The 13,866-nt window shown below is 49.8% G+C and overlaps 1 protein-coding gene across 1 annotated transcript in view; it reads right to left on the bottom strand.

Moving 5' to 3' along the window:
- CRYBG2 (crystallin beta-gamma domain containing 2) overlaps positions 1-13,866 on the bottom strand; it is a 32,414-nt gene that overhangs the window by 5,335 nt on the left and 13,213 nt on the right. Inside the window, exons 5-19 of the mRNA XM_066270021.1 lie at positions 13,652-13,699; positions 13,452-13,564; positions 13,158-13,287; positions 9,754-9,893; positions 8,813-8,939; positions 8,556-8,591; positions 8,083-8,219; positions 7,801-7,927; positions 7,389-7,528; positions 7,177-7,303; positions 6,853-6,885; positions 6,612-6,724; positions 2,571-2,700; positions 941-1,080; positions 466-589 (exon numbers count right to left, since the gene is read on the bottom strand). Of these exons, the coding sequence (XP_066126118.1) occupies positions 466-589; positions 941-1,080; positions 2,571-2,700; positions 6,612-6,724; positions 6,853-6,885; positions 7,177-7,303; positions 7,389-7,528; positions 7,801-7,927; positions 8,083-8,219; positions 8,556-8,591; positions 8,813-8,939; positions 9,754-9,893; positions 13,158-13,287; positions 13,452-13,564; positions 13,652-13,699 (1,665 nt within the window). The remainder of the gene's footprint in view (positions 1-465; positions 590-940; positions 1,081-2,570; positions 2,701-6,611; positions 6,725-6,852; positions 6,886-7,176; positions 7,304-7,388; positions 7,529-7,800; positions 7,928-8,082; positions 8,220-8,555; positions 8,592-8,812; positions 8,940-9,753; positions 9,894-13,157; positions 13,288-13,451; positions 13,565-13,651; positions 13,700-13,866) is intronic.

The raw sequence follows: 13,866 nt of genomic DNA, 5'->3' as shown, positions 1-13,866 counted from the left end.
ACATGGACACAAGTGACTTCACAGACATGAATACCCGCAGACCGGCACATACACACCCACACAGACCCCAGGGCCATGCCTCCACATTAATGCACATGCATGTCCAGACATGTGGACACAGTGTTTCCCAAACTGAGGTGTGCTTACTACTGTTGGGTAGTACGTGAGGTAATTTTCAGTCTTACACGAGTAAGCTTATTGTTAAAAATGTAATGGTAATACATTTATTATATTGTCTATTACATTATTTATCAAATCCATGATTTTATGAATATTATCCCTTAGGATAAGCACAGAGTAGGAGTGAGTTGATTTAGAGAAAACTATTAAGTAGATCATGGATCAAGAGGAATGATGATGTGGCAAAAACTGTGACAAATACACACAAATGCTGAGTTTGTGAGCCATGGGACACCACAAGCAGACAGGCCGTCATGGTCACATTCAAGCTGAGATGCTACTCACCTGCTTGATGGGGTAGAGGGAACCCACCCTCTGGGTCCCACTGTAGGTCAGCCAGTTGGTGATCTCACAGCTTCCCACCAGCCACTGGCGGCCCCGGAAGTCGCTATGTTCACACAGTACCCACCTGGGCCCAGCAAGTGCCAGAAACACAGAGAGGAAGACAAGCAGATGGACAAGGGGAGCAGAAGAATGAATATTAGAACATTCTCCACCTCCATTTCCGTCCTGCTGAGACTCCTCTGCCTGGGGTTAGGCTCCCAAGGTGGGAGGGAAGAAGGCTGGGAAGTGAATTTGAGCCCCTTCCTCCTTGGGCTAGGATCTAGGCGCTGAGAATCAATGACCCACCTCAGTCCACTCCCCTCTCCCTCCTGGCTGGGCAAGGAGAGGAGTAAAATTGGGGAAGGAGAGAAGCCAGGGACTCCGTCCTCACTTACTGGCAGCCGCCAGTCCCTTGTGCCTCTCCACACCCACTCACGTGCCCCCCTGGATCCGCACAGACAGCACATGGTTGTTGAAGCCTTCAGCTTGCAGGCTCCGCACCTCTCCATTGAGCTCGATCTCCTTCCCCTCGAAGCACTCCAGTCCATACAGGAAAATGGACGGCTCTGAAAAGTGCTGGGGGTCCGGGGACATGGAGAAGGGTGACGCCAGGAAAGCGCTGGCCCCAGACTCAGCCCCCCCCCGACTCCCAGAGGGGTATTTCAGGCCCTCTTCCCTCCTGAGCTCCACTCCGCAGGAATCCCATCTCCTGGATACTGCCAGCTGGGTGTCCCCCAGAGTCTCAGATATGGCATGTACCAGACTGGGACCCCATTGTTCCTCAAACCTTCTCCCCAGTAAATGGCACTTTTAAGAAGAGTATACTAATAATACTGTTAATTATAGCAGTTCTCATATATTGGGGCTTACTACATGCCAGTTTCTGTGCTAAGCACTTCACCTGATTTCATTATAATTTCTCAACAACCCTTTCTCAACAACCTGTGGTGGCACGATGGATAAAGTGTCGACCTGAAGTTGCTGGTCTGAAACCCTGGTTTTGCCTGATCAAGGCATATACAAGAAGCAACCACTACAAGTTGATGCTTCCTGTTCCTCCCCAGCCTCCTTTCTGTATCTGTCTCTTTCTCTCTCAAATCAATTTTTTTTAAAAACCCTATAAGGTAGGTGCTATTATTATCCCTGCTTAGCAGAGAGGAAACTGAGGCTGGAGAATATTAAACCCCTAAAGCGGGGCTTCAGAACCAGGTCTATCGGCCTTCAGAGCCCAGGGTATAGTTATGAAGAGCTTGGACTCAGGAGCTGGGCTACCTCAGCGAGAGAACCTGGCTTTGCCTGTTACCAGCTGTGTGACCTGGAGCAAGTCACACAGTTTTCACATCTGGAAAAGGGAGATGGGAACAAGAACAAAGCATATAGGGTTGTGGTGAGGACTGAATGCCTTAGTATATGGAAATCCATTTTAACAAAGGCCAGAGCACGTTGTGTGTTCAGTAAATGTGAGCTGTTCTGCTCGTGCTGCCACTGCTGGCCACCCAACCCTAGTCATCAAGTCCTACCGACTTTAGCTCTTTCATACAGCCAGTGTCACTTCTCTCCATCTCTTCCCTGGTCCAGGACATCAGGATTTATTCTGGATTACTGTAGCAGCAACCCCAACGCCTTGCCCTGACCCATCCATTCTCCAAACGACAGCAGGACCATCTTCCTCTGTCACTCCTCCCTGCCCAGAACCGCAGCCTCAGCAGTCCGGCTGATGCCCTCCCAGCCCACCCCAGTGCTAGCTCCTCCTGTTCCTGTCTCATGTTTGTATCTGGGCGCACCAGTCTGCATTGTAATCTTTATGTCAATGTGACCATGGGTTCCTGGGAGGTGGGGGTGTGTCTGATTTATTTCATTGTCCCCAGGACCTATCTCGGCAGGTACTTGATAAATCTCTAGTAAGTTGAATTGGCTTTGAAGCCCTGGGTCAGAGGGAGCTGAGGTGGTCCTGAGGAAGATTGGACTCAAGCCCCAAGAGCCCACTCGGCAGTGAGAAGAGGCTCAGGATGCCCTAGCAGCACTCCTTCCTCAGGGACTGCCTGGAACTAGACAGGGACACTCACCAGGGGCACCTTCCGGAGGGAGCCCAGGACTGTGGAGGAGAGACAGCCCATGGCCGTGATAGTAGGGAACTCGCCCTCGGAGAGAATGTGCTGGTCACCCTCAAAGTTCTTTTCATCAAACAGGATCCAGCTGGGGAAGGAGAAGGGTGGGGGACGTGAGTGGATGGATATTTGAGCCTGCCCAGGCCCGCTGAGATACAGCAGAGAGCCCTCACCAGGGAACTGAATCAGCCCGTGCTTCCCAGCCACCAGAGCTGTGAGAAAATAAGTGCTTGTTGTTGAATCCACCCAGTGTATGGTATTTTGTTATAGCAGCCCAAGCTGCCTAGGACAGGAACACTGTAAATATTTTATGTGGTTAATAAACAGAGATAAAACCTGACCAGGTGGTGGTGCAGTGGATAGAGTGTTGGTCTGGGACGCTGAGGACCCAGGTTTAAAACCCCAATGTCACTGGCTTGAGCACCAGGTCACCAGCTTGAGTGTGGGATCATACACACAACCCCATGGTCACTGGCTTGAGCCCAAAGATCGCTGGTTTGAAGCCCAAGGTCACTGGCTTGAGCAAGGGGTTACTGACTTAGCTGGAAGCCCCCCCCCCAACAAAGCACATATGAGAAAGCAATCAATGAACAACTAAGGTGCCACAACTATGAGTTGATGCTTCTCATCTCTCTCCCTTCCTGACTGTCTGTCTCTATTTTGTTAAAAATAAACAAACAGAATTTTTTAAAAATAAAAAATATTCCTAAAAATTAAAATAAAATAAATGAACCTAATTTTATATCAGGTTGATCGCATAACCACACATTATTTCAAATGTCTTAAAAATACAGCCTGACCAGGTGGTGGTGGCCTGGCAAGGCGGTGGTGCAATGGATAGAGCGTTGGACAGGGATGCGGAGGACCCAGGCTTGAAACCCCGAGGTAGCCAACTTGAAGCCCAAGGTTGCTGGCTTGAGCAAGGGTCACTTGCTCTGCTGTAGCCCCCCCCCCCCGTCAAGGCACATATGAGAAAGCAGTCAACGGACAAGCAATCAACGAACAACTAAGATGCCGCAACAAAGAATTGATGCTTCTCATCTCTCTCCCTTCCTGTCTGTTTGTCCCTCTCTCTGTCTCTGTAAAAAAACAAAATAAAACAAAAAACACAGTATTTGAAACTGTACACGCTGAATGGGATATAGGTGAATGTCCTGAGGGCAAAAAGAACCACAGAGAAGCTTCAAACAGCATGTACTATTTTGCACTGTTAGTAATATTAGTATTATAATTTTAAAATGCCTAGCATGCAGAGTTTGATCTCTAAATAGTATTTCCCACTAAAAAGAGCCAGAGTTCCTTGGAAAATGGTTGATTCCAAATGTGGGGGAAAAGGCAAAATTATCCCAGGGCATCTTATTGTCCAGAAAAAAAAATTATTGGGGTTATATCAAAAGAACTCAGGAGGCAATTTGAAGGGGCTCCCATTTTCAAAAATGGAAGAATTTGAGCACACAAAAGAACAGTGACTCAAATGGATTGAGGCATTTCAGATACATAAAAATCCATGCATTTATAACAATACTTAAAAAAATATTTTCATTGGTCAGCTTCAGAGGTTGCTAAGGCACAAATTCAGAAATTATTCTGGAAAATTGATAAGAGAAAGGGGCAAACATTGATCCTTGAGAAAAATAAAACTGCCTTTTCTGGCCCTGGCTGGTTGGCTCAGTGGTAGAGCATTGGCCCAGAATGTGATGGCCCAGGCTCGATTTCCAGTCAGGGCACAAAGGAGAAGTGCCCATCTGCTTGTACACCCCTTCCTCTCTCACTTCTTTCTTTCTCTTTTCCTTCCTTCCTTCCTTCCTTCCTTCCTTCCTTCCTTCCTTCCTTCCCCTTCCTTCCTTTTTTACAGTGACAGAGAGAGAGTCAGAGAGAGGAACAGATAGGGACAGACAGACAGGAACAGAGAGAGATGAGAAGCATCAATCATTAGTTTTTCATTGCAACACCTTAGTTGTTCATTGATTGCTTTCTCAACCTTGGGTCCTAGCTGGTGAGCTTTGCTCAAACCAGATGAGCTTGCATTCAAGCTGGCGACCTCGGGGTCTCGAACCTGGGTCCTCGGCATCCCAGTCCGACACTCTATCCACTGTGCCACCTCCCGGTCAGGCTTGCTTGCCTGCTTTCTCTCTCTCTCTCTCTCTCTCTCTCTCTCTCTCTCTCTCTCTCTCTCTCTCTGTTCCTCTCCTGCAGCCTTGGCTCGATTGGAGCAAGTTGGCCCCCGGGCACTGAGGATGGCTCCATGGCCTCTGACTCAGGCGCTAAGAAGAGCTTGGTTGCTGAGCAAAGGAGCAATAGCCCAGATGCACAGAGCATCGTCCCCTACTGGACTTGCCAGGTTGATCCCGGTAGGGGTGCATGCAGGAGTCTGTCTCTGCCTCCTCTCCTCTCACTGAATTAAAAAAAACAAAACTGCCTTCTTTTTGTAAAGGTGAATAAATAGTTCAAAAGGAAATTCTTAGTATTCCAGCTAATATATGTAGAGAGCATAACAAAAATTAAGAAAAATCATCATTTTGTAACTTCTATAAAAGTAATGGGTCTAGGCAATTATCATCAATGGATACTAAAACCATTAGGTGAAAGGTAAATGGGAATTCTTATGATGTAGGGGTCCTAATATTAAAGTGGGACAAGCAGCCTGTCCTGTGGTGGCACAGTGGCTACAGCAAGGCCGAGGCCACTGTTTTGAAGCCTTGGGTTTGCCCAGTTAAGGCACATACGAGAAGCAACTAGAGTTGATGCTTCTCGCTCCACCCCACACAATCAATAAATAATATCTTAAATTAAAAAAAAGTGGGACAAGAAGACACAGGCCTCCTGATGTTATGCAGTGAGGTGTACACAGCACTATTTCTATAGTTTTATAAAACAAAACAGAACACCCTCAATCTGGTCAAGCCTCCAGACCTAACTACCAGTTTACAGGAAATAGGGACACAGAGGAACAAGTTAAAGACACCACTAGGAAGCAGTCAGTCAAATACAGAAGATGGGAAACTCACAGGGAAAATTATTGAGTTTCTTCAAACAAATATGGTATAAAACAAAATGAAGAGGAGGGGGCTTGTTATATACATTAGAGAACAAACTGACCAAATGCAATGTGTGGACCTTGCTTGGAGCCTGAGAAAAACAAAACAATTTAAAAAGGCATTTTTTTGAAACAACAGGAGAGACTATCAGGGGTAGTCAACCTTTTTATACCTACCACCCACTTTTGTATCTCTGGTAGTAGTAAAATTTTCTAACCGCCCACCGGTTCCACAGTAATGGTGATTTATAAAGTAGGGAAGTAACTTTACTTTATAAAATTTATAAAGCAAAGTTACAGCAATTTAAAGCATATAATAATTACTTACCAAGTATTTTATGTCGGATTTTCGTTAAGTTTGGTAGAATAAATCTTTATAAAACAACTTACTATAGTTAAATCTATCTTTTTATTTATACTTTGGTTGCTCCGCTACCGCCCACCATGAAAGCTGGAACGCCCACTAGTGGGCAGTAGGGACCAGGTTGACTACCACTGGATTAGAACATGGACTATTAGATATTATTAATTATTGTTAATTTTATTAAATGTTATAATAACTTGTGGCTATATATGTGTATGTTGGGGGGGTCCTTTCTTATTAGAGACACATGCTTAAGTATTTACCTGTGGAATTTTGTGTTGGGCCAGGAATTTTAAATATTCCATTAACCCCCCCCCCCAAAAAAAAAAACAAAGGGATAGATGAAACAAGATTGGGATTCTTTATACTATACTATCTACAAGTTTTACATTTTCATTAGAACTTTATTTTGCTTTGTTTGTTTTACGATTGAATGCTTTGGGAAGAATTGCTCATTTCAAGAAAACCAGAAGAAGGAAATCATTTAAAATAAGCACCCTCTTTCTGCAGCCCCTATTTCGAAACTTCAGGGCAGGTTCGCCCCGCCTCCCGCACTCCACCCCCTGCCTCTCCGAGCCTCCCCTCCCCACATCCTCACCTGCCGCCGTGGACACGGCAGGACTGGGGCTGGAAAGACGTGGGCAGGGAGGCCTGATCCTCCTCGAAGGAGATGTGGCCTCCCAGGAAGTCGGGGCCCGAGAAAAGCTGAATCTGGGGATAGAGACAGGAATAGATGAGAATGACGGAGAGGGATGGAGTGAGCCAGAGAGAACGGGGAAGAGGAGGAGAGATTTGAAATAAGGGAAGTTGAGACATAGGCCCCACCAGCTCCTTCCTACCTTTGAGACAAAGTGCAGATCGTGCTCCCCTACCTGAAGGGAGAGACCAAAGTTTCAATACTTAAGGTGGGTACTAGCTGCCAGCCTCAGTTCCTCTGTTTTCAACATTCCCGACCCTAGAGGTGGCGCCCCTAAGTCTCAGGTCTGCATTAGCCCTGCCCCTTCCTAGAGGCCGCCGCCAGTCCCTATCCCACACGCCCGCGCGTCCCTATCCCTCCCCGCCATCAAGCTCCGCCGGGTCCTTCCAGCCCCGCCGTTGGTGGGCGCATCTCAGACCCCAAGCCCCACCTCCCAGAGGCCCCGCCTTCTGCGGCCGGAACGCACCTGCAGGACCGGCTGAAGCGAGGCCAGGGCGCTGTTACCTGCGCCCCAGTCGTCGCAGTTGCGGTACACTCCCTTCTCCAGTACATACTGTTCCCCGGAGAAGCCCGCCTCCTGGTAGGCCACCCACCTACAGAAAGGGTAAGGCGAGGATCAGCGGGGCGGAGCTGGTACCTTTGCTGGAACAGACCCCCACCCTCCCCGCTGTCACTCACACGCCGCTGAGCACGTGGATAGCTTGCGTGTGGGGGCCGTGTCCCGCCAGCTCCACGTCCGGCAATGCTTCGCTCACCTCTACACCGTGCCCCTCGAAGTCCATGGCCTCAAACAGTACCACGGCCGGGTCTGCGAAGTCCTAGGCCCCAGGGATAGTCAAGTTTCTCATGCCCACCCACTGAAACCTCTGGGAGTGACCAGACCCCAGACAGGCAGAGCACCAGGGAACTTTGGGGTAAGGTGGCCAGGGGAAAAGCAGCAGGAGGGAAAGAGAGTAGACCTCAGGGAACATTTCAGATAGAGAACAGGGAAATAGAACATAAATACTTCTCCCAACAGATTGTATGGGGGGAGGGGGCACAGTATGGCTATGGCCAGTGGCGGAGGGATAGTCCAACTGCCATTGCTTACCGTCCGGATGACTCGCAGGGAGGTCAGTGCCTCATCATAGCCTCCCCAATGTGACCAATCAGGGTATTCCCCTTCCTCGAGTAGATACTGGTGGCCCCTGAAGCCTTCCTTCTCATAGCCCACCCAGCTGGAGGAAGGCGAAGGCAGACAGACTCAGTCACAGGGGGTCCCTGGATACAAAAGACAGCTGCCACCAAACCTAGGCAGCCCAGATCACTTCCTACCCCCAGGGTAGAGGCCAGTGGGAAGGATAAGGTAGAAGGAAGGGTCCTGAGTCCTCACCAGCCTCCAAGAACTCGCAGGGACCCCACCGAGGCCAGGTAGGGGCTGTGGCTGTCCTCTGGCTGCTGGAAGTTGTAGATGTCTCGGCTCACTTCCCAGCTTCGGCCGTGAAAGCCTGGGGCCTCATATACCACAGCCTGGGTGTGAGGAGTGGTGGGGTTGGTGGGAAGTGATCAGGCCCCAAACACACTGAGCCAGCCCAGGATGGCCCTGCCCAGCAATAGTCCATAAATAAGCCCTCCCACTCTCTCACTGAGCCCCATGCCCTAACTTCTGTCTCTAACCTCTGACCTGGTCCTTACGCATTCAAAACTAGTTCCCACTGAGCCCATCAGGCTCTACCCTCCCAGACCCAGCTTCTGGCTCCCAGGATCCTCCTGTCTTCCAGTCCAGGCCACAATAGCCCCCCCCCACACACACACACACACAAGCCACCCAAAGCCTCTTTTTGACCCAGAAGCCCAGACTCTTACCTTGGGCTCTCCTGGTTTCTCCACTCTTGGGCAGCCCTGCAGAGGAGACAGAGCTGAGACACTGGCCTCAGGTTGGGGGAAGGCAAATGGAGCTGGTGACTTAGAATTTACTTGATTCTGAGACCCCTAAAAATGGCCAACCCCATGTCCTCCCTATCCCCTACCTCTTGGGGTAATCCCATCTCTCATCCAATCCCATTCCCAGTAAGAGCTCCCAGACTGCAGAATAAGGCTACTTGGGACCACCTACTCCTTACCAATCTCATGGGCTTCAAGGAGCCCATGCTGAGGTCTGATGTACCCCAGACTTCAGAGGTGGGGTACTCTCCAGGCTCCAGAATGCAGGGAGTGCCTTCAAAGAAGGGTTTGGGATACAGCAGCCACCTGGGGGAGGCAGAGAGGTGGCTGCACCCCAGTCACCGGGGACACAGATTGGTGGGTGGGAGGGAAGGTTTAGAGAGGAGATTTAGAGGGAGAGGCGTCTGTCAAGAGGACTCTGGAAGACATTTCAGGCCCTCATAATCTCATTCTGTAGCCATTCAATCAGTGCCCCTTCCTCTGGCCTGGCCCTCTCTCAGCTGGAGAGCTCTTTCTAGTACACAGACCTGCTTAAGGACCCCCTGTAATTTCTTGTTAGCCTCACAGTACAGTGCAGTTGCACAAAGGGGCCCTTCAGTGTGTCTCCCTGCCTTTCCCTGGGCCTCACGTCCCCCCGTTTGCTGCTTTCGCTGACCAGATTGAATTTTTGAAGCTTAGCTCTCTCATCTCTGAGCCTTTGCAGGTGTCGTTCCCTCTGCTAGATATACTCTCTCCCCCACTCATTCAATTAACAAATCTTTAGGAGCATCTACCCCATGCCAGGCCCTACTTTAGGGATATAGCAGTGAACTAAACAAACACAATCCCTGCCCTCAGGGAGCTTAGATTCTTCTGGGGCCAACTCATCCCCACTGAGGCACCTCCTCCTCCGGGAAGCCTTCTGTGACCTCAGGCTGGTGTGGTGCTTTTCTGCAGCTCTCTGCTCCCCCACCCTGAAACCCTGGATTGCCACTGTCTTGCCACTGTCTGTTACTTCCTCTTCCCCACCAGTAGACTGAGCTGTTTTTGAGGGCAGGAACTGTATCCTATCGCCTCAGTGTCCCCAGCACCCAGCACAGTGAATGGTAAATGAAGGGATTCCAGAACAGCCCAGACTCACAGTCCTGCAGAGACAGTGGCAGATGCCACCTGCAGGGGCCTCTTCAGGCTCTGGGGGTCCTCCAAGGACTTGGTTAATTTCACTTGTTCCCCCTTGAGACCCTCCTCAGAGTAGAGACTGATCTCTGGGGTAATGTAGTCCTGCAGGGAGAGGGATGGAAAGATGAAGTGTGAACAGCACCTCTCAAAGACTACCCCCATCTGCACCTGCATCCCCAAGTGTGGCCAGCCAGGGCTGCAGGAGGCTTCTGGGAAACCTCTGTTACCATCTTTCCAGAAGCCAGTAGAACAACTGGGGTGTATGTACTCTTAAGGTTAGACAGAGAACTCCAAGACCAAAGACCTTGCTGGTCCCACCCTGAACCTCTGGGCTCTGAGATCAAAGTTCTCAGCAGGCGCCTGCCAAGTGCCATGCCCTCTGCCTTGCCTCTGGGCAGCCTGACTTCCAGCATGGTGGAGGAATGGGTGATTATGTACAGCCTCTTCCTTAGGTCTAACACTGACCATTCTTTTATGTACAATTCCTGCCTCTGTCCAGACTGGCTCCACCTACACTTCAACCCAGGAAGCAGCAGAGCCTCTGCATTCTGGGTGTTTCTTCCTCACCAGCACTTTGTTTATGGACTCACTACTTCACCAGGTGTTTATGAAGCATCTACTCAGTACCAGGCACTGTGCTAAGGGCATGCCTATCTCATCTCACTGAGTCCTCTCAATGTGAGTTATTACTCCATTTGCAAACTAGAAAAATGAGGCTCAGTGAAGTTAAGCATTTTTCCCAAGGGCACACAGCCTGTAAGCAGTAGGGCCAGGAACAGAGCAGTTTAGTTTTGTTCACTCAGCACCTCCCATGTGCCTGGAACTCACTAAGTGTCCAACCAATGCTGAGTTAATCAGATGAATCCACGTCCACCTGACTTGTTTTTCTCTAGTACCTTGTTACCTCCCACACAACGATGCATTTATTATGAGAAGATCACAATAAATTGTTCACAAACATTTGTGTGTTTCTGGAGAGGCTTTGAAAGCTGTCCCCTCTGCATGGTTGAGTCACTGCCCTAGTTAAGAATCGTCAGCTCTCTAACTTAACCAGTGGTGATGCAATGGATAGAACATTGCCTTGGGACGCTGAGGTCCCAGGTTCAAAACTCTGAATTCACCTGCTTGAGCGCAGGCTCACCAGCTTGAGCACAGGGTTGCCAGCTTGAGCGTGGGATCATAGACATGACACCATGGTCACTAGCTTGAGCCCAAGGTTGCTGGCTTGAGCAAGGGGTCACTGGCTTGGCTTGAGAAGCAATCAACAAACATCTAAAGTGCTGCAACTATGAGTTGATGCTTCTCATCTTTCTCCCTTCCTTTCTCTATCTCTCTCCCACTAAAAAAAAAAAAAATCACCAGCTCTCGTTCTCTCTTACCAAGAGGATTGCAATACTACTAAACTCAGAGTTATTCCTCCTCTCATTAAAAATGAAGCAAGCCTGACCAGGCGGTGGCGCAGTGGATAGAGCATCAGACTGGGACGCAGAGGACCCAGGTTCAAGACCGTGAGGTTGCCAGCTTGAGCGCGGGCTCATCTGGGTTGAGCAAAGCTCACCAGCTTGGACCCAAGGTCGCTGGCTTGAGCAAGGGGTTACTCGGTCTGCTGAAGGCCCACGGTCAAGGCACATATGAGAAAGCAATCAATGAACAACTAAAGTGCCACAACGAAAAACTAATGATTGATGCTTCTCATCTCTCTCCGTTCCTGTCTGTCTGTCCTTATCTATCCCTCTCTCTCTGTCTCTGTAAAAAAAAAAAGAAGCAAAACATCTGATTAACCCTGCTTTCTCTTCTGCTTCTTCCTTGTAGCCACAATGATCTTTCCTCAAGCTTAATTTTGATAGTTTATAAATTGGTGTTATGAAAACAATGTTTTTTTCTCACTTTACAAATATGAAACTATAATAGTGACTGTGCCTTTTCTTTCTTCTTTTTTTTTTTTACAGAGTCAGAGAGAGGGATAGATAGGGACAGACAGACAGGAACAGAGAGAGATGCATTAATCATCAGTTTTTCATCGCGACATCTTAGTTGTTCATTGATTGCTTTCTCATATGTGCCTTGACCGTGGGCGTTCAGCAGACCGAGTAACCCCTTGCTCGAGCCAGCGACCTTGGGTCCTAGCTGGTGAGCTTTGCTCAAACAAGATGAGCCCACGCTCAAGCTGGCGACCTCGGGGTCTCAAAACTGGGTCCTCTGCATCCCAGTCCGATGCTCTATCCACTGTGCTCTGCCTGGTCAGGCCTTTTTAAAGATTGTATTTATTGGTTTTATAGAGAGAGGAGAGAAGGGGGCGTGGAGTGAGAAGTATCAACTCATAGTTGCTTCACTGATCAACTCATCGTTGTTTATTGATTGCTTCTTATATGTGCCTTGACTGGGCAAGCCCAGGTTTTCAAACCAGCAACCTCAGCATTCCAGGTGGACACTTTATCCACTGCGCCACCACAGATCAGGTGACTATGCCTTTTCAAATCACACATCTCTCCCTCAAAATTCAGAGGTGCTTCTCAGCTGAACACCACAGCCCTTCCCCGTCTTCCTGCCTCCGGGATCCCTATCTAGTCTCTCCTCCTCCTGGCAGCCAGAGGCATGTTTATAAATCCCTCATCTGGCCTGACCTATGGTGGCGCAGTGGATGGGGTGTCGACCTGGAAATGCTGAGGTCGCCGGTTCGAGGCCCTGGGTTGCCTGGTCAAGGCACATGTGGGAGTTGATGCTTCCAGCTCCTCCCCCCTGTCTCTCTCTCCTCTCTCTGTCTCTCTCCTCTCTAAAATGAATAAATAAATATTAAAATTAAAAAAAAAGAAAAAAAATCCCTCATCTGACTGTATGGCTTTCCTGCTTCAAATCCCATCCTGTGACCCCCACCTTGACCCTGAGTCCTACAGGACAGAGAGCAGGGCTCCCCCACCACCCACTGCCTGGCGTGGTGGCTGGCACACAGCAGACATTATCGAGCATCCTTGAGACAATGAATGAACAAATGTCCAAGGTGCCTTAAGTCTTACTGTGGACCTAAGAGCCTGGACCCTTGGGTGGGGGAACACCCATATCCACCCCCACCTGTTTCTTTTCTGAAGGAATCTTTCTCCAGAGCCAGTTCAAACTTTCCCAGACTGCCTTCCCAAGCTGGGGCTTGTGGCTTTTGCTTGGCCCCGGCCTCCCCAAGCCAGCCTGAGCATTCCCCAGTTGGTTCCAGGGTCAGGATCTATGAGTCCACAATAAACCCCCTTCTGCCCCCTACCCAGTATGATCTGTCCCAGAGATTCCAAATCTAGACACCTGAGGCTTTCTCTTTCCTCAGGGCCCGGGACCCAGGGTAGACAGGGCAGAATCCGGCCTCCAGCCCAGCCCACTTACCCGGACCACCCTCCTCAGAGAGCCGATGCTTTGAATACTCCAGGCTGATCCTGAGGCTCTGAGCTCCACATCTCCTTCAGGAAGGACCAGCTTCTGGCCCCGGAACTCCGGCTTTTCATATAGCACCCAGCTGTGGGCACAGAGACCCAGCGTCACTGGGTGGGAGATGTACCCACAAGGCGGGGTCTCTGAGTAGCTGAGGGGGTTTCTGCGAGGTTGGCCTGGGCACTTCTGGCTGCACTAGCTGCCCCAGGTTCTCAAACAGAACCCCTTCCCCAGGCTCTCTGCACTCACCAGCCTCGAACCACCCTTACGGAGGCCACATGGGCCCAGCTGGAGGCATCAGCAATGTCTTTCCAGATCTCCCTGCTGCTGCCTTGGCAGCCAGGCTCTGAGAAGAGGATCACCTGGGAAGACACAGGGGTGTCCTCAGGCTTTGTTTTCAGCTCCTCCATCCTGCTTCCCCCTCCCACATACCTGCCCACACCCCCTACCTTTCCTGGCCTGGTGTTCAGCTTGCCCTGGGTCTTCAATGCTGGACTCTGGAATGGAGGCAGTGATAAGTCTTACAGGGTTGTCTTTTTACTGCCTCCCACCAGCTGCTATTCCAGGCATCCCACATCTTCCCTATTGGCCTCCACCCCCACAGAGGACACCACACTTGCCCCCAACCCACCCTGTCTCAGGATCTGGGTCCCTATCACTCCCC

Source organism: Saccopteryx bilineata, chromosome 3 (genome assembly GCF_036850765.1).
Source record: "Saccopteryx bilineata isolate mSacBil1 chromosome 3, mSacBil1_pri_phased_curated, whole genome shotgun sequence".
In the NCBI taxonomy this organism is placed as follows: domain Eukaryota; kingdom Metazoa; phylum Chordata; class Mammalia; order Chiroptera; family Emballonuridae; genus Saccopteryx; species Saccopteryx bilineata.
Note: the sequence above shows the minus strand (reverse complement) of the source record. Positions and strands in the feature narration are given on the sequence as shown.